The sequence below is a fragment of the Embiotoca jacksoni genome, unplaced genomic scaffold (assembly GCF_022577435.1).
Source record: "Embiotoca jacksoni isolate LCO1_2020_lvr unplaced genomic scaffold, fEmbJac1.0.p SCAF_24, whole genome shotgun sequence".
Taxonomy (NCBI): domain Eukaryota; kingdom Metazoa; phylum Chordata; class Actinopteri; family Embiotocidae; genus Embiotoca; species Embiotoca jacksoni.
In genome coordinates this window covers 351,453-365,068 of record NW_027185375.1, presented here as the reverse complement: position 1 = coordinate 365,068, position 13,616 = coordinate 351,453, and the positions used below count along the sequence as shown (strand labels likewise).

At 43.5% G+C, this 13,616-nt stretch overlaps 2 protein-coding genes across 2 annotated transcripts; both read right to left on the bottom strand.

The window, feature by feature from the left end:
• Window positions 1-95: 95 nt before the first annotated feature.
• On the bottom strand, window positions 96-4,800 carry LOC138203875 (E3 ubiquitin-protein ligase TRIM47-like). Its single transcript, XM_069158879.1, has 7 exons — window positions 4,512-4,800; window positions 3,754-4,128; window positions 3,515-3,610; window positions 2,268-2,501; window positions 1,767-1,923; window positions 1,618-1,677; window positions 96-1,525 (listed from the first exon to the last, which is right to left on the bottom strand). The coding sequence occupies exons 1-7, from the start codon at window positions 4,758-4,760 to the stop codon at window positions 993-995; spliced, it is 1,704 nt and encodes a 567-aa protein (XP_069014980.1). The 5' UTR covers window positions 4,761-4,800; the 3' UTR covers window positions 96-992.
• Window positions 4,801-5,544: 744 nt separating this feature from the next.
• LOC138203868 (uncharacterized) lies at window positions 5,545-12,333 on the bottom strand. Its single transcript, XM_069158870.1, has 7 exons — window positions 12,042-12,333; window positions 10,639-10,757; window positions 8,818-9,708; window positions 8,487-8,723; window positions 8,146-8,370; window positions 7,687-7,750; window positions 5,545-7,242 (listed from the first exon to the last, which is right to left on the bottom strand). Exons 1-7 carry the CDS (start codon window positions 12,220-12,222, stop codon window positions 6,170-6,172), a joined length of 2,790 nt encoding a protein of 929 aa, XP_069014971.1. The 5' UTR covers window positions 12,223-12,333; the 3' UTR covers window positions 5,545-6,169.
• Between the last annotated feature and the right edge of the window lie 1,283 nt (window positions 12,334-13,616).

The following is a 13,616-nucleotide window of genomic DNA, read 5'->3' as shown; positions in this document are numbered from 1 at the left end:
GTTAGAAAACATAACTTATAAAGATCTGTCTGGTGCTTTAGATGAGCTCTTTAAACATTTAACGTTAAAACACGTGTTTTACATGTGCTGACAGATTCAAAATCAACTTTCTTCAATGCGTTTTCACATCGTTTGTTGACCCGTTTTCGTGCCATTTTTCTGAAACTGCATGAAAACCAACTCGTTTATTACTTGATGAGAATCAAGACACAAACTGAGCAGGATGGCGGTGTTTTAAATGGCTAACAGTTCATGTTTGGCAGCTGCAGTTTAACAAATCTGTATGTTCGGAGCACCCGGAAAACCCGCATACAGGGTCACACCAGATCTGAAAAGCAGATCCTCTCACTCGATGGCGGTGTCCACTACCGCAGGAAAATAAAGCAGAAAGGATATTCTATTGTAAACTATGCATTTATTTATTTGTTTTAAAGTGCAACCCATATTCAAGATTTTAAAGACATTTACAGTGCAAACATTTTGTCAACCAAGCGTTCAGTTCCCAATGAAATCATAAAACACGCGAACCCACAAAGCCCCTTCAGTCTTTGTCTACACAGAAAAAAAAAACAAAAAAAAACTAATTATGCAAATCTTTGCATTCTTGATTGAAGCCGATTTTCCAGGTAGAATTTCCACATACAAAACAAAGCCATTACAAAGATTTAGCACATGCAATAACTTGCAAGTTGCTCTTGCCAGCGATGAAAACTCTGTGAATCATAATCGACGGCTATGAAAAACAAAGAAAAGAAAAAAAAAGAAAAAGTAAAATTATTAGTATGGAATTTCCTGGATTTCCTGTAATTCATTTAGCTCAAGGACGGAGCTGCAAAAAACAGACTGATTCCAGTTTTCTAATGTCCAGTATGTCAGCCTGTTACGAAGCCTCAAAAAGAGTTATGAAAGAATTTGTTTATCCTTTTTCAGTTTTTGAGGACTTCTAAACTGTCTGATTACGTTTTGTATTAGTGTGAAAAGTTTTAATCTTTTTAATTCCATAACTTGACCAGCTGTGCAAACACTCCAACATCGTACCATTCGTAGTTCAGCCCGAGCCCGGGATGCAGCGGCTGGGTGAACGTGGTCTGGACTTTGTAGATTAGAACCATTGGATCGGCGACATGGTAAAAACACAGAGTGCCTGCTTTGTAGTCCAGGAACACTCCAATCTTGTTGCAACAAGAGCCCGACACGGCCGTTTCTAAATCGTTGTGACGGAACAAGTAACCGGTCGCCATGCACTCTAAACTCCAGGACTTGTCATTTCTTCCGAACTGCGACTCGTCCGATGTTCGGCTGGTGTCTTTGTAGGCCACTGCTGCGGAGAGCGTCCGAGCGTGCCACTCCAGCTCCCAGTAACATCGCTCCGACAGACCCTCGCGGCACAGCACCTGCGGAAACGTCTGAAACCTGTCTGGATGAGCCGAATACGGGCTGGGAGAGGGCCTCATCCTGCGGTGGTTGCCCAGCAGACGGAGATACGGGTAGTTGGAGGTGACGTCCAGCGTGAGAGGACGGCAGTCTGCCCGGAAGACAAAGTGAGCATCAACAATAAATCCACTCCTAAACGTGATTACTGCATGAAAGGCGAAGGAGTTTAACAGAGTTTCATACACTGCAAAAACTGCTCTCTGGTTTTGGGGATCGGTGGTAGCGAGAAGGCGACGTAAGACACTGTGAAAGAGAAACGTTTTTTTTTAAACACCACTGGACATGATAAAGCCATTACAGGAGTCAGATGTTTTATATTCCCCCCCCGTCACCTGTGGCTGGGATCCTGGGCCACGCTTCTTTCAGCACCATCTCCAGTTTCTGTCTCAGCTCGGACACACGGTCGGTCACGTCTCTGAAGGACCGTTGAGGACCAGCACCCGGTGGGAACTTCGGAGAATCACAGGAAGTGGAGAGAGCCTGGAAAACCTGAGGAGAAACAAGTTAGTAAGTTAGACAAATTCAGTTTTAGAAAAAACTAAGAAAAGTGACATCTGTGCACCCGTTTTAGAGAATTCGCCGCTTCTTTAAGTTTTCCGAGCTCCGGTTTATTTCACACCTGGTTTACTTGAGGTTGAACATCCAAAAACTTTGACCGTAAAACAATGCAATGTCCTTTTTGAACTGCAGATGATCCTCCGCAATTGAGGCCTGGGAGTATTTTGACTGTATTGCACCTTTTTATTTATTCACGCTGCATCATGTCAAAAATAGAAAAACCCACAAAACATCTTGAAAAAAGTTAAAAGACCCGTCTGAACAATGTCTGGTACCTGCATCAGATAGACGTGGTCGTCGGAACGAGACAGCTCTTCCAGTTTGTCTCCTCTCCTCCTCAGCGTGGCGATCCCTTCCAGCAGCTGCAGCTGCAGCTCCTCCGCCTGAGCGACGGCAGTTCGCTCCTGGGCCGCGATCAGCTGCCTCACCTCGCCGCACCTTTTCTGCACGGAGGAGATGAGGTCGGCGAAGATCCGGTCACAGTCCGCCAGCGACGTCTGAGCGCAGCTCTGTCGGCAAAAGGTCAGACCTTTCTCATTATGAGGGTGTCCTTTAGGTCAAACAACACGATCGGACCTCGCTATGGTGTTTAGAAGCTGGTTCTGACCTTTGACCTCCCGAGGGCCATGATTGCGGCATTCAAATGGGGTCGTGTTCGCTGTGTACACCAGAAGAGTTCACGAGTTGTGACGCGTTTGCTGACGTTTACAGAAATGGGTTTGAATGAATCCACACTGTTTCTCCATCATAAATTTAGACCTTACAGTCGAGTACCCTGCCTTTTTTCCTTACTTAAAAAGGAACTTGTTAAGCAATTTATTTTAATATAAAATTGACTTAAGCTACTATCAATATGTATAAACTAACAATGTATCAAAAGACAATGTGAAAGGAGTCGCTCATAGTCACGAAACTACAGAATGTGCAGCTTCTTGACTCGATATCAAGTTGCAGCTCCCGTTTTGTTTTGCTTCACTACTTTTTGCTCTCAGAGTGCCACCATCCTGGTTGGAGGGGGAAAAAAACTCAAATAGCTGACGGACACAGTGAGCGACTACCTGAGGAGTATTTAGCTGCTCAAGAGCCACATGTTTCCAACAGGAGTTAGTAGAGACAAAGAAAACGCAGCAAAAAAGAACAAATATTCATCAGAAATAGCAGAGGAATAGGATCAGAAAGTAAATTGTGTCGCTGCTGCTGAATGTGTAAATAAGCAACAAGTTTGCCAGCGACTTAAAAAAGGTAAAAAAACAACAACAACAGTATATTAGTGTGGTGTTCATAACTTATTTCTAGTGCCCTCAACTGTGGAAGAAAAGTTGTTTTTAATTTGAGCAGGGTGGGAAATCTGGAGTACACCAGGCGCGAAACAGGTTCTGCCTGTTCATTGGCTTATGATACCAACCGTTTTGGGTTTTAAAAACACACCAGTGATAAACATCTGTTCAGAATATCCTCAGTGATATTTAACTGAGCTCCTGTCAAAGGAACCGAGTCACCGCTTCATCTCATTTTTCCACACCTTGAGTTTTTCCTCAGCTTGGCTCAGCTCCTTCAGCTCTTTCTCTCTCTGCTCGACTTCCACCTGGATTTTCTTTTGGCTCGAAACCATTTTCCTCTGGAAGAAAGCACGATTAGATCCCGTGAAACGAGGCGTTAATGCTGACGAAAGATAAATAATACGACACGTTTTTTACAACAGGACAAACTTCACCCAAAGGCTTGTTTGTTAATGAGTACATTTTATGGCCACAGACTTACTTTTATCTCCTTCTTCAGCTCTGAAACAGAAACATATTTGTGGCGGCTGTGCTCGTCCAGTGTGCACGCAGAGCAAACAAGCTGCTCGTCTTTGCGGCAGTAGAGCTCCTTCAGCTTGTTGTGCTTGGTGCACATCTTTTCCTGCAGCGGGATCGTAGCCGAGACCAGCTGGTGCGTCTCCAACACCGGAGCGCTGTGGTGAGACCGGAGGTGAGTGGGACAGTAGGATGCCAAGCAGGTCAGGCAGGACACCGTGGCTTTGCGCCGTCCGGTCCCGAGGCAGAAATCGCAGGCGACGTCTGCCGGGTCGGCACAAACCGGAGCAGCAGAGGGAGAAGCCTGCTGGGTGCTTGTGCTCTTCAGCTTCTCCACGACCTACCGGAGCGGAGGGGTGTGTGTGTGTGTGGGGGGGGGGGGGGGGGGGGGGGGCGTAAAGGAAGACAGTGAGGTCAGCTCATGGTGTAAAATGAAACATAACACAATTTCAAATAAAATATTCACACTTTAAAGTTATTTCGATCTCTTCAAGAGAGCACATACCGTCACGTGATCAAAAGATATTTAAATTGAATAACACCAGAACCGTCTTCATTACTTATTCAATAGTAAATATCAACATTCAGATGCGAATGTGTAGAGGACAGGAAAATTGACTAATACAGTGGTTAGGTATTTATACATTTTAAGGAAAAAAATCAGGGCCTAGCCTTCATGTAAAAATGTATCTATAGGAGCAGGTAGGAACTTTCCTCCCTCACCTCAGCCAGCATGTTGTTCCTCCTCAGAGCGGGCCGTGGACTGATAGTCTCCCGGCACTGAGGGCAGCTGCATTCCCCCTTCTTCTCTTCCTCTTCATCCCAGCAGCCCTCGATGCAGCCCCTGCAGTAACTGTGTCCACACTGGATGGTGACCGGCTCTTTGAGCAGGTCCAGACACACCGAGCAGCAGAACTGTTCGCTGTCCAGTTCAACCCCGCGCTGCTCCTCTTTCTGATGCTTTTCAGCCATTTTGGTGGCCGTTCATTTAAGAGACAGGTCTGGAGCTCTCCTGAGATTCGATCTGTCTGAATGGAGAGACACTCTGAGTCGACTAGAAGGGGCGGGGCTAAATAGAGCTGACAGAGCAGTGATAAATTCAGTCTCAATGTTCACTCATTTTTTTCAGATCAGTTCATCAGTCTTGGTTGGTGCTGATTGGCCTTCATAAACAGATGCATAATAACCTCTGCTGCTCAGGAGGGATCTTTCAAAGTGTCCCCTTAAATTCAGGCAATAAAACAAGGCTCATATTGAACATAAATGAAAGTGTTTGTTGCTGACCTCTTGATTTTAAAAGTACGATTATATGACCCACATAAACATCTTGCCTCTGTTGTCAATTCATTATCAGTTTATTTAATCCCAACAAAGGCAACTGTATGCGTCAGCTCACTAATACATGAAAACTGAGAAAATTACTATCAATCCCATATTCCCTTTAAAACAAACGAAGGGATTTATTTTTTTAACTGCAAATAATTCCCTCAGGAAATTCTTTAATGGTGTCATATTTTCATCAACATAGTGACGAATGACAATCTGAGATTTCCTGTGTGCTCGCATTACTTCTGCTCTTGATGTACCTCCTTCGTGCAGGTGGTGGCAGAATATCGTTCGGTGATTGAACCAAAGCTCTTTTCTTGCTTTAGGGAGCCCCCTATTGATCAAAGCTTGTAAGTGCAGTGTTAGAAGAAGAACAATCCTTGTAAATTGGAAATATTTAGACATAATAAAAGAAAATGGAAAAACGAGAACCTGTATTAATGCTTTAATTGTTCAAATAGATCAGTGTATATACACATTTATTGTAGACAAAATCAAAGAAGCACACTGTTATGATTATTACATAATTTAAAAATATGTAGTGCAGAAATTTGACACTGTTTTAGTCATGTTTTATCTCATTTTGAGCATGTTGTGGTTCTTCCCATCAGTCACAGCCATAGCAATCATTCTTTAAATTATAAATATATTGATTAAACATGTGTACCTTCCCCTGCATTGAACCTGAGTCTTTCTAAGTTCACCGTTTTAGTTTTTCTGTCCGATGAACCTCGTTTTTATCCTCAACTTGAGGCTTTCTTCAGCGAAAAAATGCGCTGTACATTAGCTACCCACCACCAAAATGGCACAGACAAAATGAATGTTTAGCCGGAGAACACATTGAATAATAATAAAGAGCAGATATTTCCTTCTGGAGTTGGTGGAGACAAAAACTGAGCTAAAAGGAGAGTAAATGTTGGCTACACCTGACTCTAAATATGTAAATAGTAACTATTGCATAACAACATCAAAAGAAAACAATGAAACAAGGAGTAGAAAATGTACATGCCTTGACATCCCTTTTTACATTTTCTCATTGTTTGACACCAATTATATCACTTAAAACCCTTAAACATCGATTTTCCTTTATCCATGATAGCCTCAGCTGTCATCTTTGCGGCCTCCAATGGTGTTTCTGCTCCCCGAGCCTTGTCATGCCCGATCATACCTCCTATTATTCCCCCACCTGTTGCTAGAGCCACTCCCCCCACCCCGATACCTGCGGCCACTATCTCTCCTCCCACCGCTGCTGTTGGTGCTGCCGCTGGAAAGCTTTTTAAAAGTTTCATAAACTCCACGTTCCTCACTGCTGTGATAACTAGTCCAACCATGGCCGCCATGCCGAAAAAAGCTCCCAACACAACTCCTGTTGCGGTCCCCGCCAGTTGGATCAGAAATCGATCAGACACTTGGCTTTTAGCCACCTTTCTGATCTCTTTTGGTGGCAAGTTCACCGACGATTGCCTTATGCACTCTTCTTGTTGCTGTATTTCTTTCTCCACGTCCTGCAGAATTTGATTGGTGTAGTAGCCTCCGTTTTTTTCCATCACCATCTTGTCGATTGTGTCAAGGAGCTGCTCCAGCTGGAACTTGTTGCTCCTGTAGTTATCCTGCTGGTTGTTGTTCCAGTATTTATTATCAAAGACGTGGCACCGACCGCCGCACTTCCTCACCAGATCACTCAGGTTTTTATTCTGACCGACGAAGTCTTCGATCTTCACCCCTTTGGGGAGCTGGTTGCCGTGAGTGAAGACAATCACGGCGTATTTCAGAGCATCCTCTGAGAAGTACTGACTTATTTTAGTGATGACGGCCTCCTCCTGCTCTGTGAATTTTTCCACTTTGAGCACGATGAGAAACGCATGAGGCCCGGGAGCGCACTCTGTGATGCAGCTCAGTATCTCCGGCTTTAAATCCACCTCGCACCTCCCTGCGTCGAAGAAACCCGGGGTGTCGATCACGGTGAGGCTTCTGTTGTTGACGGTTTTAGTCTCTGCTTGGCATTTACTCGTTCCGGAGTTGGGAGAATGATTTGTGGTGAAGAGTTCCTCTCCAAATAAGGTGTTAGCCAGGTTGCTTTTCCCAGATCCAGTTTTTCCCAGCAGGACGATCCTCTTTGTGGTTGACACTGGAAGAGAATATGGACTGTTGAGTACATTTGTCTCTTGCTTTTTTTTGCTTTCTTTTTAAAAGTAATTCACTCAATGTTTTTTTATTAATTGTTTAACAGTAACCAGAGCACGTGCGCGATAAAAATGCTTGAAAGAAAAAGACTTGTCAGTTGCTAATTTGGTTGAAAACAAAAGCTTATTTATCCAACAAACCAACCAATGTTTTATGGTGCTAGATGACAGTGTATCTGATCTGGGGTTTTTTTCCATGTAAAATTGGCAGAAATTTGCCAAAATTAGTAATGAATACATTGAATAACACAGAATTTTTGCTTGTATCTGTGTCTGTGTTTAGTTCCCATAAAAAAAAAAAAAAAAAAAAAAAAAAAAAAAAAAAAAAAAAACACTGGCTGCCACATACTGAATGAGTTTTTTTTACTGTCTGCAATATCGACACCCACCTTGATCTTGATCTTGATCTTGGTCTTGGTCTTGTTGAAAATCTTCCTCCACAGACCTGAAGGCCTGCAGAGACAAATGAGTTCAGGGTTTACTGTTCTGATATATAGTCATCTGATGCAGAAAAAAAACCCTGTTTTCTGATTATACCACCGTATTACTTTAACAATAATCAAATCAGAATTACATTTTAGATTGTAATTATTTTGTTTTGTCTAAATATATGAACTAAAATGGCCTTACGGATTTTATTTTATAGCTGTTAAGAGCTTTTATAAGACATTATTTTACATTTCAGGTCAGTTATGTCAGTTAGTTAAAGAGTTAAAGAGCAATCAGGTCATTGAAGCCTACATTGATGTTTAAAAAAAATTCACATCAGTTGGAAAGAAGAGGTTCTAATTTTGGACTTCAAATATCAACAATTTAATTGTATTAACGTCACAATGTATTTCTGTTACCTCACTAGACTCTTCGTCGTTGGGGTGGACAACAATGCGGACCAACAGCGGTGTGCCGCTGGTCCGGTTCCGCTCAAATTCACGAACTTGCTCCCGTAAAACTCTGTGTACCACACCGGCAGGAAAACGCAGGGCGATGCCGGCCCCGAGTACCGGAAGAGCGACACATCCAAACCCTTGGCTCTCGCAGGAAGACAGAATCTGGTTGATGCCGAGTCTGAGAACCTGTCAAAGGTCAGAACGTGATACATTTTTTTAAGTCCAGACATTGGAAACACTGTATGTTAAAGAAAATGGCTCTCGAGTCAAAGACCGATGACAACACTCCTCTGCTGTGTCACCTCGACTGCAGATCCGTTTTCGTCGTTGTCCCAGGGAACCAGACAGAGAAAGAACACGGCGCTCGATAGAAGCCCGGGCACGTCCTCCACCAGCAGCACGTCGCCAGGCATCACGTTGCCTCTGGCCTCCTGATTAAACTTTTTCTTCAGCATAGATCCAGCCACTTTGTACAAAGCGTGTCCAACGCGGGTAGAGAGAGGATTGTCGCCAGACATGTGAGATACAACAACATCGACCTACGAGAGGGGCGGGAGAATGAATATTAGTTGAGTGTTTACACTCCTTTTAAGCTTTCTCGCCTGAGCAGGTTTGATACGCGAAGTTTCCCACCTGCTGGGTTTCGATGGTTCCCTGAACGATCTCTACGCGGACGCCGCCTCCAGGAGCTCCAGGAGCTCTGGCGCTGGCTCCTCTCGCCGTGTCTTCTTCAGCGGCGCCCATCCAGGAGTTCGCATCACTTGGCAGGTTGTTTCTGGTCGTCATCCCCTGGAGAAGCCTGTCACATGCTTGCTGCATGGCCCTCACCACCTCTGCTCTGTTATCAATCAGGATGATCTCGCTCAGACTTCGCCCTCCCTGACTACCAAACGTCTTCACGGCGGTTACAATAGCCTCGGAGCACACGGTGACGGGAACACCAAACAGGCCTGAGCTGATACAAGGAATCGCTATGGACTTGAACTGCATGATTTCTGCTAAGTTCAGAGAGGATTGGACGGTTTTTGCCACTAACTCCCTCTCTCTGCCACCTACTTGTCCGCCTACCGGCCCAACGGCATGCAGCAGTTTCTTGCAGTTTAAGTCGCCCCCTGTGGTTATGATCACGTCGCCCGTGGGAATTTTCCCCAAATACTTTACTACGGCGTTGCTCTCCTCCTGCACGTCAGGACCGCCGGCTTTGCTCAGCGCAGCGGCGACACCGCCACAGTGGTCCAAGTCCTCGTTGGCAGCGTTCACCAGGGCGTCCGCTACCTGTTTGGTGATGTCACCCTGACACACCAGCACCCGGAGCCCGTCTACGAGGCTGTAAGTTGCAACCGCTACGTTCCCTTCGCTCAGGCTCGAGGATGCTGAACGTGAGCTCTCCTCCATCGTGGCCTCGCCGTACACTTCCACCTCGTCTGCGTCTGTCTGAGGAGAGCTGCAGGACTGGAGCGATTCGTGGGAGTTCAACTCTTCGACACTGGGCTGAGGAGTTAAAGCAGGAGCGGGCTGTGGGCTCTGTGTTGAAAAGAGACATCGCAATGATAAGTTTACTGGTCTCTGTTTTTCTCCCCAAAATGAATCTGTTACTGTTAATCCGTTATTTTTGGGGCCGACACCAATATTGGAGACATTTTTTTGAAAGTGACAAAAGTTCAGAAATCTGTAAGTCGACCAAAACGTGGTTATAGAACACTTTATAAAAAGTATATATTGGAGGCAGAATCTTTTACAGTTTAACCATCAAATTTAAAGTTCAAATGGCACCAAGAAACACACAAATAGTTTGGCTCTGGTTACAAGAAAGCGCATACGGATATGATCGTACACGCTCACATCCTTTTCTGATGCTACACACAGCATCACAAAGTGCTTTGCGTATATTTAACACACAACATGCAACAGTTAATTAAATATAATGATACAATACAAGTCGATAAAAATGCAGTCAACAAAAGGCAAGTCTAAAATAGTTTGTTTTCAAGAGTGACCTCAAAGAAAACCTTATGAGTGATCATTATAATTTTAAAATCTATTCTAAAACAGGTGTAATGTGCTTCCTCCTGTTGGAGTCTGGCTGCGGCATTTTGAATGAGTTGAAGTTTGTTGGTGTTTTGTTGGCGCGTTGCAGTAATCTAAACGGGATGAGACGGGGAAGGGGGTGGGGTTTCCTGAGTTGAAAAAGACACGACTGGACAACAGAGTTGACATGCCGGTCGAAGTTGAGATCGCTGTCAAAGATGTTCCTGCAGGAGGATGTTATGTTAGCAGATATGGGAGGAAATGTCATTTTGGGATGAGTCTGAACCTGTGACCATCATTTCTGATTTCTCTGAATTTAACTGCAGAAAGTTTGATGCCATTGATTTCTGCAATGCACATGTGGAGGTTGTTCAGTTGCATTTTTGTGACCACAAAACAAAACGTTTGACGAGATGTCGTGCAGACCTCTGCTGGAGCTGCGGGGGTGGTGACGTGAGGATCCAAGCTGCTTCGGACGGTGAACGCCACACGACCGTTCGCAAGCTCCACGACGTGCTCTGATCGCTGAAGCACCGCCTGCTGATCTGAAACAGAGCACATTCGAGTTTTACAGGAGCCCTGTGACCTACACACATCCTTCCTTCTCATCTCATTCTCCTCTTCCTGAGGACAATCTGAAAGGTGACCTTGAGCCGTACATTAGTTATGTTGGTTTAGGAGCGATCCTCCCATGATGCACTGAGCTCTTCTCCTCTCTCTTTTACTCTCTGTGCATTTATATGCCACCCGTACATCTCATTGTCTTTATTCCTTCCCTTCCCAGTATTTATTCTTTCTTGTCTCTCTATTGCAGTCCCCTTTCCCCCCCTAGTTTTGTGCTTCTTCTTCTTTTTTTTCTTTTTTTTTTATAGTTGTCGGTATCCCTGGTCCTGGAGCTGCATGTTTCTGAGTTGTGTTTACAAGCTGGTTCTGTCACTGGGTTGAAAGACAGTTGTTTGGTCCAGCTGTCGGAAGTTTCTTTCTTTTAAAAAGGAGTTTCCATCCCACTGTCAGATGTTTCTATCTGCTAAAAGAGAGTTTTTACTTCCCACTGTTGGGAGTTTTTCTTCCTGTTATAATTACCGTTTTACCACTATTTGATGTTTCTTCCTGTTTGGGAGTTTGTCCTTCTATTGTGGGGAATTGTTGAATTGTTAGTTTCCTCTTGATAACGTTGTCAGGTTATTTTGAGAGGATTTTGCTATTTTAGGTATCCTTGAGATGACTTGTGTTGTGATTTGAGGCTACAAAATGGAAATTGAAAAGCCCAGAATTTCAACTGCTCTTTCTTTATCTCTCAGTGAGTCCAGTTCCTACATAACTCATGACTGGTTTATGGACTACAGCTGATTTTACTTCCTCTCGTAAACATTAAAATCAGATGGGGAATTAAAATTAAGACCTCAATTTTACTGAGCTTTTTTTTTTTTTTTAGTAGCCCTCCAATATTCGTCTTATTATTTTCATATTTGTGAAGTGGGCAGCATGTTTCTTTAATATATTGACATGGGGAAAAAAAAAAAAAAAAAAAAACCCGCATCTGGCTGTGCGAGTTAAGTTTCACTTTCCAGAGAAATTTCCCGTTTCGGATCAATTCCCAATCGAAGCATTCTTGGACCGTCAAAATATGATATTTGTTTTACTTCGACAGTTACAGTTACAGTTTTTATTTTTTATAGTCCGTCTTTTAACAGATTATAATTTAAATAAATATAATGGCCGATACAGTTTACACTTCGGTGACAGTACTTCTTACCCGAGGCAGTCCACGTTATACAATAATCTACAACCCGAGCTGATCATTCAGATGGTATCTTTTGTTGACCTACCTTGTTCATATCTAAAGGCAATGCTGTAGATATTATTATTATTATTGACTCTGGTCAGTGGTCCGCTGTCTCCTCCGCCAGATCTGCGTCGAATACGGAAATAGTTTTCAATTCTCCTCCTCTGCTCTCTGCGAAGGCCGTGACACTCAAAGAAAACCGGGTACTGGTAAACGTCGGCCATCGTCGTCCTCTTGTGCCGAAGATCAAACCAAACATCCGCAGAAATATCCAGCCATTTGCGGAGTATTTTTCTAGTGGTCTGACCCTGCAAGCCGCAGCTGCCAGGAGGGTTGTGCTCAACAGGGAGGAGCCAACCAACTCCTCTATGACGCAGATATCTTTATGTCACTGCTGTTAAAGTGTTTGTATTACAGCTGACTGTGTTTACCTTCAGTTTTCCAAAGTGCACCTGGCTGTTTTGTGTTGGGACTGAAAGTGTGTCCTTGCACGTAAGCACTAACTCATATACGAGTTGTTTATAAGAGCAATAGAAGAATATAGGAACGGCCTACTTGGTGTGCGAGTCCCCTTTATTGTCAGTGAAGTGGTGCTTCCAAACTGTAAACATTAGCAACAGACTTTCTGGCAAATTTGTGAACATGAATAAAATAGGAAAAGGACTTAAAGCGGGAACAAATGTGGGCCAAATGTAAAACATACGCTCTTAAACCTTCCGTCAGACTTTAGATCCGACTTTTGGAAGCTTGCCTCCAGATCCAGCAGCATACATAAGATCAGTTATACTGACAGACGTTTGTCCTATTTATATCAGTGAGGGTAGAGCTGCAGAGGGCCAAGACTCGCTCAGTATACCACAATACATTTCAGCAGCTTTCAAAACAATACGGTTCAATCGATTCCCTAAAACTGTTTCAATAAAAAAAAATTCAATGTTATTCCCTTCATGAAAGTGGGGATTAATCGCAGGATAATTGCAGAGAGGAGGATTTATTTGCTATTGTGTGCGACAGCATTCATTTACAGAAGTGTCAACTGGCAAATGAGTCGAGTGAGAGACGGTGAGTCTCCTGAGAAAAAGACTGTTCTTCGCCAAGTGCCCTCAACACAGCATTCTTTAATGTGAATGTATTAACTCAGACATGGCAACTATCTCCTTACACTGTCACATAGGTGACCACATTAAACTACAAAAGATGCTTTATAATATCAAATTTGATAGTCAAATAATACATGGACAGTCAGATTATGTCTATAGATTTTCTGTGAAAAGACAAATGAAAATCAGAAGCTGTAAACTCTGAGCATGCATTTATTTAGTCATTTCTCCCAAACAATTTAGTAGTGACGAACCCACAAAAAATGATCTGAATTCTATTACTGAGCTTTACAGCATTAATAGCGAGCACAGTATAAGAACCATATGTAAACAGAGAGTTTTACATGTCTTCCTGTGGCAGAGATCCTGGATCCTTTTTGGTTCAACGCGTGACAGATCATCGGGTAAATGTCTGGTTGGTTAAAGTAAAAATCAATCGAGGTCTAGTCAGCGGATGTCCCGTTTGGCCGGTATCTGTATCTATTTACGCTTCTACAGTTACAGATGATGAGTGCTTT

Coding starts and splice junctions, on each gene's coding strand:
- LOC138203875 (XM_069158879.1), bottom strand. CDS start 4,760: ATGGCTGAAAAGCATCAGAAAGAGGAGCAGCGCGGGGTTGAACTGGAC. Junction 2,502..3,514: donor AAGCTGAGGAAAAACTCAAG/GTGTGGAAAAAT, acceptor TTTTGCCGACAG/AGCTGCGCTCAGACGTCGCT. Junction 1,526..1,617: donor CAGAGAGCAGTTTTTGCAGT/GTATGAAACTCT, acceptor TCTTCCGGGCAG/ACTGCCGTCCTCTCACGCTG.
- LOC138203868 (XM_069158870.1), bottom strand. CDS start 12,222: ATGGCCGACGTTTACCAGTACCCGGTTTTCTTTGAGTGTCACGGCCTT. Junction 8,724..8,817: donor GAACCATCGAAACCCAGCAG/GTGGGAAACTTC, acceptor CCCCTCTCGTAG/GTCGATGTTGTTGTATCTCA. Junction 8,371..8,486: donor AAAACGGATCTGCAGTCGAG/GTGACACAGCAG, acceptor GACCTTTGACAG/GTTCTCAGACTCGGCATCAA.